The 13,605-nt window shown below is 44.9% G+C and overlaps 1 protein-coding gene across 1 annotated transcript; it reads right to left on the bottom strand.

Annotated features, from left to right (window-relative positions):
- Positions 1-480: 480 nt before the first annotated feature.
- STC1 (stanniocalcin 1) lies at positions 481-13,315 on the bottom strand. The gene is made up of 4 exons (XM_079927629.1): positions 12,723-13,315; positions 10,557-10,699; positions 9,651-9,862; positions 481-3,518 (listed from the first exon to the last, which is right to left on the bottom strand). Exons 1-4 carry the CDS (start codon positions 13,186-13,188, stop codon positions 3,248-3,250), a joined length of 1,092 nt encoding a protein of 363 aa, XP_079783755.1. The 5' UTR covers positions 13,189-13,315; the 3' UTR covers positions 481-3,247.
- Positions 13,316-13,605: the final 290 nt, after the last annotated feature.

The raw sequence follows: 13,605 nt of genomic DNA, 5'->3' as shown, positions 1-13,605 counted from the left end.
GAACAAGCAAAGGTGCTTCCCCTCTCGGCAAAGGGTGGAGGGCAACATCTTCTAGAAAGTGAGAACAGCATAATTAATGGTGTGGAAGGGAGAGAGTGAACAGTCCTTCCCAGAGCTCCTTCATGGATGGAGCGTAGAGTTCACTGAACAGAAGGGTGAGTCTTGAGGCTGGAGAGCTGAGCAGAGCCAGACCATAAAGCTTCTTCTCGCGTTGTAAGGAGTTTGGGTTGCAGTTTACTGTGAGGGTAATGGTTTTGAGGACATTCGGAGAATGTGCATCTAAAGTATATGTATTTACATATTGGCACTTCGTTAGCGACTTTAAAGAAACTAATCAGCCATTAACTTCATGTTCAGAAAGTCTCATTCAAGAAGTTTTTTTAAAGAATAACAATGAAAGACATTGGGGGAAAAAAAACCCAATAAAACGTAACACTTTATTATTATTTGTTATCTTAGAAGGAATTCACCAAAGGCTTCATATTATGCTATGGCATCTTTAATTATAAAAATAAGCAAATAAAATAACTTGCATCTGTCATTACCATGATATGTTTCATAACCTTTATATGCACATGGAGCTTAAAAATGTAATTTAACAATAAATAATGACATATACCAGATATGCTCACTGTTTATTCCAGTACTCAGCCAAAAACCTAAATATCATTTAAATTATAAATACATAATGCAAATATAATGGCACAAAAATGTCTAAAGTGCAACCAAATCACAAGAGAAGAATCATGCAAACTGGTCTAGGTCAGCCCCGGAATCACTCTGTGCAGCAAACACAAGACTAAAGCTTTGGAAGTTTAAGGGGGACTTGGAGGGAGCAGGATGGGAAGAAGAGAAGCAAAAAACTAGCAACATTGTGAGAACTGCTTCTTTCCATATGTGTAGATATATGTATTATAGATACATATATAAATATTATTGTGGGGAGAAAAGGAGGGGGGTACCACGGTTTGAAGAGGTCACAGCAAATCAAAGAGAATCCACTGGACGGAAGTAAGAGAGAATTTTGTTAGGAATACTCATGAACTACTCGTTGCATTGGGGTCCTGGCTTAGTGGGTTTGAGAAATGGACACAACACACAAAACTGTAATAGCTTTTCTGGTTTGGAGAAGCCAGCCTTGCCTGCAGGGGAGGAATGGGTGAGGGAGGGAGAGGGATAGTCAACTTAGAGTATGATCTACCTGATTTCCAAGAGGCTAAGGCAGTGTCCATATGTTTGGGGACCTGGGGATGGGACAGTTCTGAGTATAAAAATGCTCTTAACAATCTGATGTCAGCACGCTGAGAGGCTGTGTGGGGACAAAGGCAGCCACGCTTGTGCTGCTGCTGGGTCTGTTGCATTCGCTCTTGGTCCTTGAGCAGCACGTTACTGGTTTTAAAGGCTTTGTGGTAAAGTTGTATTGCTTTTCGTTTTTCTGGGGATGTGCCCTCCCTCCTCCCACCAGCATCCCTAACACTCGATTTGGGCAAATCTGGAGTTTATCCTAGTGAGAGTCAAGCACCAATGGTTTCTACCTAAGCGAGTTTGGAGTGGCCCTTACAGTCCTACCCCTCCTCCCTCTTCCTCTCTCAACATTGACCTTTGGTGGGCAGTGACGCTCCTAAGGGACTGTTGGGTTCAAGGACAGTGACCCTGAGAAACTACTGTTGTTCATAGCTAGGTTAATCATTTGGCTTTGGTGGTCGCCATCTTGTAAACATCACGGCAGAAATGATCAAACCGCCAGCTCTTTTTTTTCCTCTTTCTTTCATTTTTTTTTTTTTCTTTTTTCTTTTTTGCAATCCTACAGAGATGGCCCAGCTGCCAGGACTACTTTGGCAGGCAGCGTGCTACAGGACAAAAATGTAAGAGGAGTCTATTAAGGCTGGACAGCCCAGGGTTATTTATACCCCCTCAGCCCCAAGTCCCCCAAACTAAAGACCCAAAGGCTGATTGACTCATTCCTGATTGAGTTAAGGGAAAGCCTCCTACCCCATCATCAGGCTGCCAGATGTACCAGGCCCTGATGAAAGGCAGAAAGTCAAGAACTGCCACTTCCCAAGGTATAGCAGGCCTTATCACACTCTAAGTGGTCCAAGCCCAAAGGGATGCTCTTTTTGGTTCCTGTAATTCTCAGTTGGATGTGACAGAGCTGTTTCAGGAGAGGTCTAAGTCAAGAGTAGCCTCTGGGTTGAGGTGGGCTGGGAGATTAACATCTTGCCTGGGGTCCTTCAGATAAACCTGTTGGTTTTTCCTATCTCATACAGGCCCATCTTAAGTTTTGATGTTGAATAAAACTACTTCTACCCCCTTAGTTATAAAAAAGGCCACAAGGAGCATTTATGTGGATATCTGGAAGTGAGATAGTTATTCCATTCCCAGGAAAAGAAAAATAAAGCTAAGTTACAAAACTAAATCTATATGCAATAAAGTTATTCTATACTGCTTTGTTGAAGCAGAGTCCTCTGGAATTTATGTACAGTACATTAGTTTTCACCTGTTTATATTCCACAGTTAGACCTTAAGATTCTCTGGATTTAAGACAATTGTTAAAGATACTTTTAAAGCTCTGAGCAGTTACAGTACATAGAGATGTTAGCTTTTTGTTTTTCATTAGATGCAAGAAGAGGCAGGCTCCAAGTCTGGTTGGAGAGCCAGGCTCGGGCAATTTGGTAAATGTGTTGGGAAGGAGATTAGACATTGAGGATCAAGACCGTAAGACACTAGCTCATGAGAGATCAAGAATTCAAATATGACATTCATATTCGTCCATGGCCAGCACAGATTCATAACACGAATTCCACTGAGCATCTTTATGAGCGTTTTAAGACATGCATTTAAATTAAGTTGCTTCTTACCAGCTAACTCTACTGGGGCAACCATTCTAAAGGGTTCCACATCTTCAAATGACAAAGTCTGGGGAATTAACATGAATGTTTTGTGTTTGAGAGTCATTGGAGGGGAGCTGGGAAAAGACCTGGTAGAGGAAAGTGGTAAAAGAGACCACTTTCTCCTGAGGAGAGGCAGAAAAGATCACACGTGTTCTGTTGGTGAGAATGCCGCCATTGAAGAATGTTGAGAGATTGATTACAGAAGCCTAGTTTCATGCAATTTTTTTTTTTAAGGGGGGGATAGAAAATAGGAACTACTTAAAAAAAATCAAACCAGGCACAGTACACTCGAAGTTGGTGAGCGAACACCCTTAAAATGATCGTAGTTTGGTGAGGTTGTGAATACCTCTCCCCGGCTATGCACTCTCGTGGGAGGTGCGTTTGATGAGGGAGGGAGAGGCCACCTCACCTCGGAGGCTCCTGAGGAGGACTTTCAGCTTCTGTGGCTCGTTGGCACGCCTCCTGTTGAAGTCAGCTCGCTGGTGTGTGTGGGCACAGTGGTCTGTCTGCAGGATGTGAAAGAGGCTGGCCATGTTGGGTCCGATTTTCTCCATCAGGCTGTCTCTGATTGTGCTGACTGTGTCTTCGTCACATTCCAGTAGGCTTCGGACGAGTCTGTTATAGTATCTGCATTGGGAAAGAGAGGGTCATTCAGTGAGAGCAAGGCAAGACCCAGGCTTTCATCTGGGCTCCAGTCAACACCCGTCCTGAATGGCCAGATGAAGCACCCACGAATAGTTGCCTCAGCTGAAGGTGGCTTTTGCTTCTAACCTTTAGGCAGTGTCTTCTTAGCGTGAGTGCTTGCGCTGCCTGGATTTACCACCCAGTGCAAGACAGCTCTGTGTTCACGTTTTGAGCTCAGGAGACTGAGATCGTACTTTGAATAGTAGGCTCGTGGCGATGTCTAAAATGTTTAGAAAGAGAGAATCGTGGAGCTAGATGGGATCACAGAGACGATTTAATGACTCTTTCATCCTTTCACTGTATAGAGAAGAAACTTAAGGTGGGAGAGCTGAAGTGACTTGTCTGAGGTCATACAGTGGGCTAGTGGTCGAAGCAGGACTTAGTCAAATGTATGAGGTGACCCAACCCTCACACTTATGTTTTAATAGTCATTGCACATGGATGCAATCATTTGCAGTTATTTTGGTGCCTCTTTGCGATCTTTCTTTTTCTTGGTGGTGTGTGTGTGTGTGTGTGTGTGTGTGTGTGTGCATATTCTGATTAATTTCTATCTTTTTTTTTTGGCCGTGCCGAGTGGCAGGTGGGATTTTAGTTCCCTGACCAGGGATCAAACCCGTGCCCCCTGCAGTGGAAGTGTGGAGCCCTAACCACTGGACTGCCAGGGAAGTCCCTAAATTTCTGTTTTTAAAGGAGATCCCTGTCTTCAGTATCTCATGCATTTTTCTACTCAGTCTAATTTCCCTGTCATACACTTGGCTAGCCTCTCTGAAGGCTATTGTCTCACCTCATTTTCAGTCTTCTTGCAAAGGTATATTGCAGTCAGAGGGCCAGATGCCAGGCAACAAGGATATTTAAATAGAAAGATTGGTGATCCTTAGCGGTGTGTGCTTCAATAGTTTCAAGAAGCCTTCTCCCACTGCTCTAGATCGTGCTGCCCTCTCCTTTTTTGGGATGTTTTATAGATATTGGGTTACCATCGTACAGGTCAGCATTTGATGGTTTATTGATGGTTTTATCTTCCTGACTAGGCTGTAAACTTATTGAAGGCAGGACATGTGTCCTTATTCTTTGTATCCCTCATGTGCCATGTCCTAGGGCTATAGTGCCTGCACACTGTCATTTTGTTGATTTATTTTGTGGCCACTGAGAGAATGGAGCTTTCAAAATAGAGTTCTTTCCAATGTCATGATTCCCAAAAGAAGAAATTATCTGTAGGTCTTCTGGTAAGTTTTACAAAAGAATTTATGTTTGGTAAAAATTTCCTTCATCTTTGGTGCAAGTTCTTTAAGCCTCCAAAATGCTGCAGCTAACTGTTACGGCTCAGAAAGGGTAAAACTGTCTTAATATATTTTTTTTCCTGAAGACCATGGTTTAATCATTTTAAATAGTCACAGGACATGTTTCCACACATAAGGTGACAGTGAAGAAGATGTGAAAACAATTGTGTAAATGTTGTACAGCAAATAGTCCTAGGCAATACTCCTTTTGATGCAGGTTTTTGAAAAATCAGTATATATGGGTTAGACAGCATGGAAACTACCCAAAAAAAGATGGAGTCTTTTATGACATAGAGAACACACTTAAACCTTGTCATTGACCTTTTATCAGTAAACTCTCTAATAGTTAAGGCATATAAATTACTCATCCTATTATTTGGGAGGACACTTCGGGTATTTCCCAATTTGAATTGGGATGCATTTGCTCCATTTCGAGGTGGCAGTTGTCAGAACCCATTAGCTCTGTGTTCACTAATTAGGGACTGTCCTAATGATGGTGGTCTGCAGCATTTATGTGGAGAGACCCTTTCCTCAGAGGAGCTCGAGGACTGCCGGACCACAAGATCTGCCGTGAAAAGAAACCTGTTTATTTTTAACTCACCTCACAGAGCACAGGATCAAACATCTTTCCAGAATAACTTAACCCCCCAGAGAGGTCCTTTCAAGGATGTACAGTAAATAGAGTGGAATGTGGGCACTGAAGCAAAGCCATCACCCTTCTGTGAGGGAGCAGAACCAAGCTGGGGACAGAGGGAGAAATGTGTCTGGGTCTCCGATATAGTCCTGGCTCTACCCCTCCCACGAGGGAGGATTATATCCAGCTGTTGGTAAAACTGGGATTCCCTGGCACAGAGACACATTTTCCAACCCTTTGGAATTATAAAGCACATGAGTCAAAGCAGATCTCACTTGGATGGGGAAATGGGGAGAAAAGTGGTTTTGGAAAAACTGAGAATAAACTACTTTGTACCATTAGCTTCAGACATATCTACACACCCACACAGATCCCCAGGCATCTCGTGGGCTCTGCTAGGATGTGGGTCCCCTGGATCTCTTTGTCTATTTCAAACGGTGATTAGATCCTAGAGAAAACGGTTTCTGACCCCTCATCTTCCTGCCCCTCAATAAGGACTTTATAACTTAGAAGTTAACCCTTCCACTTCTAGAAAGAAAGAACTGTTCACACCAAAGGATCTTCCAAATGGGCTGGAGAGGATGATCTTTCCTTATATCAACATGGAAAACTCTAGTCTGGATGAAGAAGTCTAACACCAGTAAGGAAACTAAGCTTCTGTAACTAGCCTCACCTCTTTAAGGTCAGACGCGTTCCTCTGGCCCCCACTTTGTCAAAACACCTCTTTTCCATCTCTGAGAGAGCCTACCTTTACTGTTACTTTCTCTGCTGGCCCCGATAGGCCACCTGTTCTTAGTGCTTCTTGAGGATGACCCTTGCCAGCCTGACTGTTCTTAGCGACTCCCCCCAAATCTACCCTTAGCTTCTCCCATGGAGCTGGTTACCTCAGCCAGGGCAGGCTAAGAGAGCTCCTTGGAATAGATAACAGGCATGGCTCCAGTAGCGGCTCCTCCAAGTGTGGGAAACCTATCAGGCTGCCTTGATGACAACACCGTTTGCCTGAGCAAGCAATAGATTAATCCCACACCTCTCTATTGAGGGCCAGAATATGGCATTGACCTCTGGGGTTGTGTGGGCTGATGAGACAGACCTTTCCTATCTCTAAGCCACTCAGTGAGGTTACTGAAGAGATTTAGCAATTGTCATGTGTTCCTTGATCACTGTCTTGGACCAAGACTTGATGTTACTATAGCTATTGGTGAGAGCTGTACACAAATTTAATCGTTGATCACCAGGGGGTACATTTATTCCATTCTACTTGGAATTCCATTTTTGGATTGTGGATTTTATCTGCAGGTTTTAGTGGCTGCCATTTTTGAAGTGGAAATCAAATAGCCTGGCTCAGGGCCATGTGAATTGTAGGCTCAACTCTGTCATTCACTAGCTGTGTGACCTTCAGCAGGTCGCCCCTCTCTCTGGGTCTCTGTTCTTTAATCAGTAAAATGAGGCAGTTAGTCTAGATAACCTTTATGGTCATTTCCAGCTATGACATTTTGTGTTTCTGGGGTTCGGTATATACGCACCTTCTCAATTTAACAAAAAAATAGTGCAGCTCTGCTTAAGGCCCATCCTTGGCAGGAAGAGTCACAACTATTTAAGAAGATGCCTTTCTTCATCTTTATGGGGAGTGGTGGTGGGATGTACTCCCGAGACTTAATGGGCTAAGTGTTCAGATCGCCCAGCCTGGAAGGACCCTTTAAAGCATGTTTCTTTCCTCCCCCTTTGAAAATTCCATCACTGACTTCTTTCCTCGGTAAAGAATAAGATCAGATATTCTCCATAGCTACTGTTTCAGCCATGCTTACCCAAATACACACATACTGCCTAGGAACGTTCTGTGTGAAGGTTTATAAATAGTCCTTTGTTTCCCTTGATCAATATTATTCTTCTGTTTCCTGTTCCCTATCCATGCCCTAGAGAGTTGGAAGCTTTGTCAGTTTTCCCATCTGGATCTGGATTGGTTTAATTTCTTCTCAGGCCTCATGCTGTCCAGCCCGCCTGATCAATTGTGCCTGCTTCCCTCATGGTTGAAAGTAGAGTTTACAAATTCAGCCAGGGGGACACTCCAGCTCTCCTTTGTGTTCTAAGTGCATTTCTGTCATGGAAAACCTCCCTGTTCTGGCTCCTGGTCCAGTCACAGGCTTTTGGATTCTCCCAGGCCCAAATCTCATGGTAGATAAGTCACAGGAAGGTGGAATGAACCTGTAACTACTTCCTTTCACAATTCTTTGCCAACTGGCACGACGTAGTGTGTATCTATGGTGGGACAGAGGCTGGGAAAGCAGGATGTTTCAGAGGAGTGAGGAGCTTAAATAGAGCAAATCGAGCCCAGCATGGAACCGGAAATCTCTAGCTCTGAGCAGGAATAACATTAGCCAGTTCGAGTGAAGTAACTGGAGGAAGGTAAGAGCTGCATGGAGGATTCTAGTCTTCAAGAGATGACCTTCCTAATGAGGATGATTCTTCTAAGATGATAAAGGGAGATAACGAGACTCCTGTGACCCTTTTCTAAAGGTGGTGAAAACAAGGCACCTATTGAAAAGAACAATGGCCTGGTTAAAAACTCCTATTACTAGTCTCTTCTTAGATTGTTCGGATCACCGGTCCAGAATCCGTATTCTCCTTTCTGTAAGACCTCCTCTTCCTAATGGAAGACGCTACCTCAGTTGAATTAGAGATGTTAGTATTGTCTCAAAACTGGCCACATGCCATATTATAGATCATGAATTGTCACTGGACCATTAAAGATCAAAACTTAGAATAACGACTGTGCTAACATATTCCTGCCCCCCAGCTACCACATAAACACATACTAAAGAGACAGGGCACTCGAGATAAATGCTGAATTTGATTTTCCTGTTCTCAGAAAATCAGGACCATGACAGAGTCACTTTCAAGGACTGAACAAACGATTTTTATAAACTGACATGAGGTTCCGAAGAACAATGATGTGTAGTTAAGAGTGAATCAGAAATTTACAAAGTTTAACAGTCAGAGGCCTTAACCTTTCCCTGAGGAGGAGCTACTTCTCCCGTTTTCCAGTTGCATGTATGTACATGACTAACCCACTGGTAAGCCCCAGAAGGACTAGGTTATTGCCAGTATCTGAAGAAGGGTGGCAGCATCTGGCTAGGAAATTAATCAGGTAAGTCTGCGTTAGTGCCCCTGTGGTCAGAATAGCACATTAAGGTCTGATCTTTGTGAATATGTGCAGATTTGGCTGGAGAGTCAAAGAATCATAGCACTTCAGGACTAGGAGTCAAGTCAGTGGCATCACAGCAGGCTGAACTTGACCGTTCTGCACTGCCCCTACCATGCCTCCATGCTAGCCCCATCAGCACCTTTCTGAACTTGACCACGGATGGGGAAGCCCAGGTCTTGCCAGGAAACTTTCTACGCCTTGGAATGAGCATGTCTGCCATCTCATGTCTTAGATGTTCACACCTGGCTGGTAAAGACAGTGAGTCAAGGGCACAGAAAGGCACGATGCTCAGATATTACTAGCTCAGCGGCTTGGGATCAGTTTAGAATACTAAGATGAGAATGTGATCTGGGGAGTCACCAGAACACCCTTCCAGGAAATCTTGGACTAGACAAATGGGATAACAGACCTGGAAGGGACCACGGGAATCATCTAGTCTAGCCACTTCACTTTTCACAAAGGAAATTTGAGTCCCACCAAAGTCAGATGGTTCGCTCTGGGCTACCCAGCGAAATATCTGATTGGGCTTAGGATGGACTCAAATATATGCAGTTTTAAAACTCTGCATTATGACATGTGACCAAGGTTTTCATAATGGCCAACTGTACTGTGCATAGTCATGATTTCAGCCCAATCTGATGTCTCAGAATCTTGTTTCCATAAACTTCACAATTGCCTTCAGGCTTATGGAAGGAAATAGACAATGCACCCCGGGATGCTGCCGATGAAGTTTTCTATTAGCTGCATGGAGAGACTTTTCCTATAACCGTGAAAAAAAAAAATCCAGGCTGCTTGAGCTGTCACAACCAATCACAAACATATTTTTTTCCTGCAAAAGCTGGGAAGACTGCAAGCTAAAATAAGAGCATCACTGTGGCAATTTAACTCCTTCTGTGTCTGGTTCTGCCGACCAACCACTCCCCTTCCCCCCGAACTGCCACACGAGTGGACTCATTTTGTACCTGTTGGAGAAGTGATTAGGGAGCTGGACGACTTCCGTGATGGCTTCAGGGTTCCGCTTGGCGACACTACACACGTTCAGCTTGCTGTAGCACTCCTCCTGCACCTCGGCAATCATCCTCTGGAAAGTGGAGCACCTCCGAATGGCCAGGAAGACCTTGGAGGTGACCCCGTTGGCGATGCACTTTAAGCTCTCTTTGACAAATGCTTTTCCCTGCCGGGGAAGGGGGGTAGGAGGACAAGATTTAGCTTGAGCTGACAAGAGAGGACAGGGCCTATGCTATGTGGAACTGAAGGGGGCTCACCTCGGCGCTGTCCCATGGCCCTCTCTGCATGTCCTTGCAATAAGCGAACTGTACCCTGCGACCAGGATTTTTTTAAAAGTCCCTATTCCCTTAGACTACCTTGAGAATTGAGCTACATAGAAATGAAATGCGATGAGAAAAAGAGATGAACCATAAACAACCACCCTTCAGCCTAAAAATAGCCATAATAGAGTTTTGTATTCTTGGGATTGAGACTTGATAAATCACAAGCTAGGAAAAAAAAAAAAAAAAGCTAGTACGCCGGCTCTTCGTGAGAAGAACTTCTTTGTTAGAAGAACATTTTTATTTCCTCTTGAAGAGGCAAAGATTTTCCGCTCATCACCCCTCCCTTAGAAGACAGCCTCTGTCAGCCTGTTACAATTGTGTATTAGAGTGGGTGGAGAGTGGCTTATATAGAACCTATTTCTTGGCCAAAAGTGTGTGTGTGTGTGTGTACACACGTTGAGAATTGAGATGAGAATTTAGACTGGGGAGGCTGAGAAGCAGAGCCGGTTCCCTACGAGCCCGGCTCCTAAGAACAATAGCCTCATACACTGTTAAAGACAAGCAGCCAGTTGTGAGCAGGGGTCAAGGTCTTATTACCTGAGTGTCAAATTTAGCAGCGCTGTACAAGAAGGATTTACAGATGTCGTACATCCCATCTGTGTCACAGGTGGAGTTTTCCAGGCATGCAAAAGCTCCACAGCCAACCTGCAGGGCGCTGTTGAGGCAGCGAACCACTTCAGCTGAAAGAGACAAATCCATCCAATCTGGGTCAAACGGTGAGGACAGTCTGGAGGGATCAAGCTGATGTGGAGGCAAAATTCAAGCAAAAGGGGTCGGAAGAACTTATCCTAGAAGTCTGTGATGGGGCCAGTAGATAGAACCCTTCCGAGCGGGGTGGGAGTGAAGAAGAGAGGGGACAGACAGATCCCTTTTGCTTATAAGAACCAGAGAACATGGAGGAAGGGAATGAGTTTTCCCTCGGAGATACACTCTCTTGGTCTCACCATCACACACAGTTTGGGTGGCTGGAAAAGTAAGGTTGGAGTGTGAGGCATGCTCAGTGCTTACAGCAGCTCTGCAGAGTCCAAGGGCATCCCTTAAAGGCTGAAAGCATGGGAAGGTAGATGGTAGTGGTGGGTGGTCAAGTTTAGGAGGAGGAAGGACCAGGGAATCCATTTGGCTTCCAAAAAATACACTCCAGAGTCATAAGGATGGAATTTTGGTCTAAATGGCAGAGAAGAATTTGCCAGGAGTCCACTAGGAGACCCTTCTGATTTAGGGCTTTTAACTTACCTTCCTATTGGCAGAAAGAAATCTGATCCGTTCATGTTTCATCCCAACCCCCCACTATAGGACAGTGCTTAGAGGTATGCATAATCTCTCTCATATTAAAAGCCTTTTTTTTTTTTTTTTTTTAAAAAAAGAGAGAAACACAGGTGTAGAATAACCAGGCCAAGGCAACACTTGTGCAAGACTGGAAGAAAACCGCAGAGAACTTGCATGAGGCTTTCTACATTCTGGATAAGATCTTCCATAAAAGTAATTTCTCTCCTACAGAAGAGGGGTGTTCTGGCAGGCAGCTCCGCGAGAAATGATCTGCAGCCTTCATACCATAGGAGTCTCCTCTGAGATCAAAAGCACGGTTCGGTTAGGCGGCCCCTCCCCCTCCCACCACCCGCAGCCTCTGGGATGTTACAAGTCATTTCCCTAATTATATATTTCCACGGGTTCAAATGATAACTTTGCTTTAAGCAGTTTTAATATGCATTAGGATTGCTATTGTTTTTGGCAAGCTTGAATTGTGAATCACTGCATCTCTATAGCAACTAAGTACAAAAGGAAGTGAAGCAAAGCCCTCCTCTCGGCAGGGACCTGTGCTCTTCCGAGGGGAGCAAGCGTCTGCAGCATTTGGACACCTGCGAGCCCATCTTTGCTGACAGTTGGGGGAGAGAGAGCAGTCATGGAAGGGGAGCAAGCTGGACAAGCGAAGTCCAAAGACAGAGGTGTCAATGCCGGCTTCCTAAGGACTCTTTTCCTTTAGAGACCAAGATAATACACAATTAACTGCTCAAGGAGTCAGGGCTAGAGTGAGACCTCTCCCTTGGAGAAATAGCTGCTACGTTTCACAGATACTCTTTTTCGAGGGGCTCTCTAGCCACGGGGCTGTGTGGGGACTGAATGGAGCCCGAGAGAGCAGGGAGGGACAGAAGGAACAGTGTCGAGGGTGGGATGTGTAGGGTTTTCTCTGAATCTGCCCTGGATTTGTCAGACTGGAGGGCTATGGTTCCGTAAATCAGTCTGCAAAGGGAGCTTTCTGTGTGTTCTCTGGAGGGGCAGGGAAGTCAAGTTATAGGGTCTTCAGGGTAAAGAAAGAGGGACAGCATCAGACAAGTCACGTCTCACCTTAAGATCAGCTTCAGCTTCTGGAAAGTATAGAGAGCGCTTTGAAGCATGCCAACATTCAAGTCTTTCCCCCGCCCCCTCCCCCCCAAGAGGGTACGTGCCAGATTTCAGGCAATCAGGCTAGGCTTATGCAATGAAATACCCTCAGCAGAGCGCCCAGCTTCTTCGTTAGTTGCATGCAATTTATTAAACAAAGGAGCTCCACTTCCTAAGGCTATTGGATTACCCTGGCAGTTTATTGCCATCAGGCATGAAGCACATTTATTATCAAGATCAGCCGTCACAGACACAGTTGCAAAAGCGAGAGGCAAATGAGGACAGCTCTTTGGGGGAGAAACCGGTCCTGGGTTTGCCGCTTACCTGAGTTCTGAGCTGCCACCCGGGCTTTCCTGGGGCTCACAGAATCATTCTGCTCCGCCTCATGGGTTGCAGAAGCACTGATCACCAGCACCAGAAGCACTGCTGAGTTTTGGAGCATTCTCTGAGAAGTTTCCGCTAAGTTGTTGGTTTTTTTTTTTTTTTTTTTCCTCCCCCCCCTTTCCTCTTTCCCTCTCCTGGCTCGAGTGAAGATGTGGATCTGGATACACTGAGAGCCTAGGTGAGGATTTGATGAGGATCTTTTTGTTGCTGCTGATGCTGCTTCTGCTGGCGCTTTTGCTGCTGCTGCTGCTGCTGCAGTCGCTGCTTCTTGCACCTCTGGCTTTTGCAAACTGGGGGCCCAAGAGCTGCACCCAGGGATTTTATAGCCGTTCTTATCGGTCCTCAGGATCAGGGACCAATCAGGTCCCTCAACTGGTCTGGCCAGCCAATCGGAGGGCATGCTCATTGGGCTGGAGCTGTTTGACTTCTTAGAAATATTTTCCAGCAAATTAAAAGTACCTGCTGCCAATGTCTTATACGTGTGTGTGACTGTGTGTGCAGAGATGTGTGAAAAAGCTGTTTTCACAGAATTAAGGGATGACTTTGTATTGATCTAACGAAAGGGAGATCATATGACCATCTCAACAAGATGCCTTGGGAAATCTATCCATCTCTTTTAAAAAATGTGCTATGGGGAGGAATGGGCAGCACAGGCAGGATGAGTAGTGTGGTCTCTTTCGATTCGAATTTAGCCTCATTATAGCAGTTTTTCTATCATTTTCACAGCCCATTCTCTGTGTTGTAAGCTACATACACCATACCTCCCTGTCTTCTCAGTTTAAGTATGTTTACAGGTCTGTGAGGCATTTTGGTTGTATGTGGA

Source organism: Stenella coeruleoalba (assembly GCF_951394435.1).
Source record: "Stenella coeruleoalba genome assembly, chromosome: 7".
Lineage (NCBI taxonomy): Eukaryota > Metazoa > Chordata > Mammalia > Artiodactyla > Delphinidae > Stenella > Stenella coeruleoalba.
The sequence above is the reverse complement of the archived record's forward strand: the minus strand, read 5'-3'. Positions and strand labels throughout refer to the sequence as shown.